General features: G+C 44.6%; 1 protein-coding gene across 1 annotated transcript in view; it reads left to right on the plus strand.

Moving 5' to 3' along the window:
• Positions 1 to 238: 238 nt before the first annotated feature.
• Positions 239 to 7,153, plus strand: part of VEPH1 (ventricular zone expressed PH domain-containing 1) — a gene marked incomplete at its 3' end in the record, with an annotated part of 50,568 nt that continues 43,653 nt past the window's right edge. The window contains exons 1-3 of the mRNA XM_010083742.1: positions 239 to 376; positions 2,793 to 3,008; positions 6,767 to 6,941. Coding sequence (XP_010082044.1) covers positions 239 to 376; positions 2,793 to 3,008; positions 6,767 to 6,941 — 529 coding nt within the window. The remainder of the gene's footprint in view (positions 377 to 2,792; positions 3,009 to 6,766; positions 6,942 to 7,153) is intronic.

A 7,153-nucleotide genomic window follows, 5' to 3' on the forward strand; every position in this document is an offset into this window, starting at 1 on the left:
TTTATCAAGTTTTAAGCTACTTAGTGTTTGAGGGCAAAAGGTCCTTCAACATGCAGTTAATTTTTTGTTTTCTTTTCTTTTAGATTGAGACCAAGGAAGTCTTGAAATATGCCCTGGATTTATTCTCCATATTCATCTGATTGCTGGTCCCCAGGATTGTTTCTGTTCTGTCCCCAGAGTCACTCATGCCCCTGGTGCATGCAGAGGTCCGGCTGAGCGGCAGCGAGCGGGCGCAGCCATGCATCATCTGTTTGGGCTGGTTTTGTCACAAAAGGACCTTTCCCGTGCAGGGGATCTTTTCTCCTTAGAGGATGCTGAAATCGAGGGAAGCCTCTCAGAAGCTCTTGAACAAATAAGAATAATTAGTTCATCTGTGGTAAGTGAAACACTGTGCTTCATCGTTTTTCATGAACTTAAATTTATTGTATAAATAAAACATTGAAGACAGGGACACACACAATTTAAGTTTCTATGAAAACTCAAGAATGGCAAGCAAAGTGTAAGATTTAAAAATCCAGTTCCCACTAGCTGGATTTCCATTAAAGATATTTCAAGTTGATCTTTATCATTATTTTTATTAAAAAATTAAGGCATATTAAAGATTAACAGGAGGTTTCAGGTATACCGTGTGTATTCTGTTTGCAGCAGAAAGTGTTCTGAATGACGGCAGGCTCACTGGTTTTGGTAAACCTGGTAATATTGCTGTCAAAAAAAAAAACCCAAAACCTCTTTATCCTTTGTTTCCAGTCCGCTGAAGGGAAGGGAGAATGTTTTTTGAGCCTCAGGATATTCCATTAGCAACACGTACATGTTCTCAGCTCTTTTCTGGCACTCCATACAGCATGTGATTTTAGAAATCAGTTTTGGCAACGTGCAAACCTCTGACTCTCGGAGCATTGATCACGGTGTTGCTGGTCGCAACAAGAGCTGACTCATCCATCAGGCCAGGCAATTACATCTGCACAGCCTTTCAGAACATTAATCACAGTATTTTGGCCATTGCCTCTGCTGTTTGTGATGTACTTTAACTCACCTAACCGCAGATTATCAGGAATTTTACACAAATTCCTCCTAATCTACTTTTTGAGAGAAAATACCTGATTTCACTCCCAAATGTCTTTTACAAGCACACCAGCCTGCACTTAGCAGCTAAAGCATCCCGCAGCATCCCGCCTCTGAGCTGCGGAGCTGTTCCCAGCAGAGGGCTCTGGAGACAGGGGGGCTGCTCCAGCGCTGTCCTGGCACTCCAGGTTTGGCTGAGAGGTGTGTGTGTTTTTCCCCAAATATGAGGAATTTCACAGCAGTGTGGACAGGACCGCTCTGTTCTCCGTGTCCACGCACAGCCAGCGACTGTGACCCTCGCCAGAGGTTTGCTCTGGCGCCGTCCTTGCTCGCCTCGTTATCAGTAGGTGACCTTAAACAAAAGAAGCGTTTTCTTGTTTTAATAAGCACTTGGATTTTTCTGTCATGCCAAGCAAAGCTTGTAGAGGGCCAGCTGTGAATAAATGCAGTGAATTGCTTCGGGACAGACACAAATGTTGTGGGTTCTGCTGGTGATACGCTGTCACACCCCCTGCGGCGCAGAGACCCCCGGAGCTCGCTCGGGAGCTGCACCTCTGCAAGTGGGTGCTGGGCTTGGCTCCAGCCCTTTAAAAATGATGGTGCTTCATTGAGGAAAACCAGTGAGTTTGGATGAATGCTTCAGCCTGCTTTTCATCTTAATTACTTTTTAGGGTGGAACAGCACAGGTTAGACAGAGGGATGGTGTCTGTGCATTCTGAGTCTTTTATTTATGGTGAAGCACTGCCATTTCCTAGCCACGTGGCATCTGTGTCAGGAGTTATGGGGGATTATGGGATTTTGTGATAAAGTCTATTTAATTAACTTTTATTCATTTTACATTGATGATAATTGAAACTGCGTTTACATCAGGGACTTGACAAGGTGTGAAATATTTGGGAGCCTGCATTTCGCCATAGATATTGCAGATGTAACAATTCCAGTTCCAGTTTTGGGATGGTTGTGGGAGAAGGAGCCTGTGCGAGTGGTTCTGAGGTGTGCGGCTGCATTTGCTGGTCACGATGGCCATGCTTTGAGACAGACTGCTAAAAAGAGTTTGATAGCATAATCCATATCTTTACAGTAACAAGAATTAAAACTTAAAACAGTGAATTGTCTATGGGGGGACTAATTTCATAGAATCACAGAATGGTTTGGGTTGGAAGGGACCTCAAAGCCCATCCAGTGCCACCCCCTGCCATGGGCAGGGACCCCTCCCACCAGCCCAGGTTGCCCAAAGCCTCATCCAGCCTGGCCTTGAACCCCTCCAGGGATGGGGCATCCACAGCTGCTCTGGGCACCCTGGGCCACTGCCTCACCCCCCGCACAGGAAAACATTTCTTCCCCAGATCTCATCTTGGTCTCTCCTCTTTCAGCTTAAACCCATTCCCCCTTGTCCTGTCCCTGCACCCCCTGATCCAGAGCCCCCCCATCTCTCCTGTAGCCCCCTTTCAGCACTGGAAGGTGCTGGAAGGTCTCCCCGGAGCCTTCTCTTCTCCAGGCTGCACACCCCCAACTCTCTCAGCCTGTCCTCAGACAGCAGCTGCTCCAGCCCTTGGACCATCTTCGTATTTCAAATTTCTGCATTTAATCATGTTAAATGTTGGTTGTAAAGGTGGAAGTGAGAAAATGGACACTGCACAGTTACAAAAACATCGCATCTTCAGGTTAATGCTGTGTGATCCTTGACAAGGATGGGCGTTCATTGGCAAATGTCTTTTCGTTGGACCCAGGACTACCAGACCAACGACAACGACCAGGCTGTGGTGGAGATCTGCATCACGCGCATCACCACGGCCATCAGGGAGACGGCGTCCATCGAAAAGCACGGGAAAGCCCTGGTGGCTCTCTGGGAGTCGTGTCTAGAACACAACCTGAAGCCTTCTGGAAAAGATGAGGACACGCCACATGCCAAAATTGCATCCGATATCATGAGCTGTATCTTGCAGGTAGGACTGAAAGCAAGGGAGTGCAATGCATTTGTTGTCTGTTTGGTTTTATTTTTTAAAATGCAGTTGTATTTTATGTTTTTTGAGTGGTTTCATTTGTTTAAAACCAATAATATGACCCCAGTTGTTAATGTATATTGTTACATGCATATGGCATCTGTTGCAGTGAATCGAAAGTTTTGGCAGCTTCCTTATCTTTGGAAGTGTCTTGTCTCTTCACTGCCAGACTTTGTTATCTTAATGCTCCGTTAAATCTAAGTATTTGCATTCCATGTGAGTATTAAAGCAGGAGATGTGGGACTCTCTGTGGTTACACAAAGATTCATTTGAAAGCATTTAGTATCGGGGAAGAGGTTATTCTTTTGAATTGTTCTGGAAGTCAGCAAAATGCCGAAGAGATTTTAATGACATGAAATTTAGGTCGTTAGATACGCTGTCAGTAAGGATCTCCCTTAAATTTGATCGTAAAAGCTGAGTCCGGATACAACACAGAAAAACTGACCTCTGAACTGAAATCCAATTGCCACTGCTCTAAATAGAGGACTAGAAAGAAGTTATGCTCTGGCCGGGAGTGTTGGGATAATTTCTTAGAATATTTTACAAAATGCTGGAGGCAGCAACAACAAGACTGAAAAAGTATTGATGGTCCCAAAAGCATTTACTAGAAGGACAGTGGGACCTAGTTGAACTTGGTAGTCTATGAACTATTGCTCCCTGTGCATGCAAGACTAAAAATAAGACATCTCAGTCTCTATCAGCCTTTTGGAGACAGAAATGGGCCGTTCCAAGGCTTTTTAAGAAAGCAAGCTGAGGGTGAAAGGACATTTCAAGTGGAGAGGGGAAGGGGGAACTGGTATTAAATCAGGGGGAGTTTGGGGGTGTTTTGGTTTTGTTTGTTTGTGGTTTTGTGTTTTTAGCCAGGACTGCAGGCAATATCACCCCTTGTTGGGAGGGGAATATAACACCCTGGAGAGACCCACAGGGAAACCTGTGTGAGCGGTTAACCCGACTAGAAGCAGAAATTGAGGTTGTTCCCAGAGCTTCAGCAGTGGGAACAACTCATGGGCGCCAGCTCCATGTCAGATGGATAAAAATTCAAGCAATAGTGGCACAAGTGTGTCACTGTCCCATGGAAGGTACTGCTTAGCTCCTTGTAGGATGTGTTGTTCCACAGACCTAGTGAGATTCCTTACCTGCTTTGGCTGAAAGTGTCCAAAAGAAATAGAGTTTCAGAAAAAATATCATCAGTGCTGAATTTGCTTCAGTGAAATTTTACTTTACAATGGTCAGTTCCATTTGCCCTGGTCTGTTGCTCTGAAGACGCACCAAAAAAAAAAGTGTGTTATGGTAAAATATTAAAAGAAGGAAAAAACTCCTTTTTGGCAGCCCAGGTTCTTGTTGGTTTTGGTTTGGGAAGCACAAAGGTTTATTCTAGCCAGACATTTGGTCAAGACCGTGGATGAGGCTTTAGCTTCTGCGCTGCCCTGGCATCTCTGAGTCACGAGCCGTAAGCTGCACCCCAGCGCAGGGCACAGCCCCGCGTCCCGTGAAGGTCAGGGGTCTGTCGGGGGTGTCTCCCCTCTGCCTTTCTGTGGATGAGTGGCTTTGGTAGGGACCGTGATTTCTGATGGGAAACGTGTTCCTGGAGGAGTTCCCTGATCTCCCTTTCTGTCTTGAGTCCCTGGAGGCGAGACAGTAACTGGCTTTGGATCCTGAGAGCAGCACAGCTTAAACTTTACAGATGAGATACTTTAGAAATCGTATTTCATGAGAACACTGAAGTATGCAATGGCTCATCTAAGCGTTCAGCTTGTGCTGTTGGCAGCCGTGCCTGAATCGAGCTAGCTCGTATCCAAGTGTCTTAGGGATTGCTTCAAGAAAGGAGTTCATTGAAATGAAATGAGAAAGTTATGAAAGTACATTTACTGCTCCCTGAAACAGAGCTTTTATCAGCAAGTTCCTTTGCATAAAAAAAGAAAAGTCATAAAATGAGTTTTTATAAAAAACGTGAGGGATAGTTGAAGTAGTAATGAACATCTGACAGCTGGGTTGAATCTCCCAGCGTGTTCCTGTTGATATTAGCAGCAGGGAGGTCCCCTAGGTTTGCAAACATCACTATATCATATCGTTGAAATCTGGTTTTCATTGTCACCTTCATGTTTTCATAAGCGTGCATTCATGGCCTGGTGTTTGTAATGGAACAAATGAAACCTTTCTCCTTCTGTCTGCATTCAAACCGTTTGTTAAATAAGTGTTTTATCTTTATTGCAGGCAAAGAAAATATTGTTCTTTGGAATTTTCTTAGATCTTTTCAATCATAGTCAGAAGACCAAACCTTATCTTCCTGTTCTTTCTGCGTGGAGTCCTGGAGTATAACTTGGAGGCAGAATTTGGCTCCTACTCAGCAGTGCCTCGGCCAAATATGACGAAGGCATTATGTTGATTTAAACGTGCTGCTGCATAACGCTCCCTTCATTTTAAGGGCTTTGCTCATTAAAAGAGTGGTTCTGGGTCCTATGACAGTTACCACGATGAGCCATCTTGACACCTCGGAGTTCCTGCACCCCTTCTTCCATCGGGGCTGCAGCACCCCACTGCTTGGCAGCTCTGTGCTGCAGGGAAAAATCCTCGTAGCCGGTTAAACGTGGCTCTTTGACATGTGTTGAGTAGCACAATGCAGCCTTCATAGGGTGAGTCCTGCTCTCCGTGGGGCTAATGGCAAAGGCAGTCACCGCGACAGGGGCAGAGCCGGCCTACGAGGACATGTAGCAAGGCACGTGGAACAATAGATTTGCTTTTTCTCAAGTCTAAATTTAATTTTTTCAGTGCTGCTCCACAATAAGCATGCGTTAAGCCTGGGCTGCCTTTATTTGCATGGTTTTGTTGCTTTCAGAAACATCTGGGTTCCAGTGGCTGCCTGCGATTTCAGATGCTAATTAAATATAATCATATTGCAGGATGATTTTAAAAACCAGTGATGTACTCCCATTTCAAAGAGATGCTCACGACTGAGTGGAGATGAAGGAGGCTCCAGGAAGGATGTCGTTCCTCAGTCACACGTAGACGTATCCTACTGGTTTCAAGGGCAGTTACATAGGGGAACTTAATAGATGTGTATAGTCTGCATGCACAATTTCAGGTGTACAAATAGTTGCAAAAAGCTGAATGTCAAAACTCAAGCATATGTGCAGGTCCCCCGGAGATCGCTGAAGCTTGGTGCTGTTTTGAGGACGTACGTTAGACGCCTTGAGAAATTTCACTTGACTCCAATGTTCGGAGAAATTGACTGGACTTTAAGAAATCTAAATTATTATTAGAGGAAAATTCATTATCAATACTAAAACTATTACCCTGTGAACAAATCTCCCAGTGCACTTATCCATGTGTACTCTTTCCTCATTTGACCAGTTTGCCTTTGATTTAGTTGCAGGGGCTTAGCATGAGAAAGGCAGCGATGTCTCTCTTACAGCAGTTAAATGTTAGCTAGTGCACTTAATATCATGTTTTTTCCTCTTGCAGAAGACAAAAATAGGTGTGTTATTAACATCTCCTGGTGCAGCAGTTTTAAATTTCCTTACTCACTCTTTCTTTGAAGCCTGCCTTCAGTGGTGTTACCAAAACATAACCTTTCTTGACGTGTTTTGCTTTTTTTTTCCCCGTTGTTTTGATTTTGTTTTTCTACTCTGATTAGCATGAGACTTCATTTTAATCATTTCTGTCAGATGCTTATTTTTCAGTGCTTTTTCATGTTTTTACAGAATTACAATCGACCTCCAGTAATGGCCTTAGCTGTCCCAGTGGCAGTGAAGTTTCTGCAGAGGGGCAATAAGGAGCTGTGCAGAAACATGTCGAGTTACCTGTCCTTGGCTGCGATCGCTAAAGCAGATCTGCTGGCTGATCACACAGACACCATTGTCAAAAGTGTCCTTCAAGGTAGGAACACGCTGAGACACTTGGGTTTAGTCTTGCAGCATGCCTGCCATTAGATTAGTGAGGCTGCAGTGGGCGTATGTACAAACATACACATCAACATGTTATATGTAAAAAACATGTATGAGGCACGTGTATAGAGAATGATAGAATAGAATCACAGGATGGGTTGGGTTGGAAGGGACTCAAAGACCACCCAGTGCCAGCCCCTGCCA

The sequence above is a fragment of the Pterocles gutturalis genome, unplaced genomic scaffold, assembly GCF_000699245.1.
Source record: "Pterocles gutturalis isolate BGI_N339 unplaced genomic scaffold, ASM69924v1 scaffold6625, whole genome shotgun sequence".
Lineage (NCBI taxonomy): Eukaryota > Metazoa > Chordata > Aves > Pterocliformes > Pteroclidae > Pterocles > Pterocles gutturalis.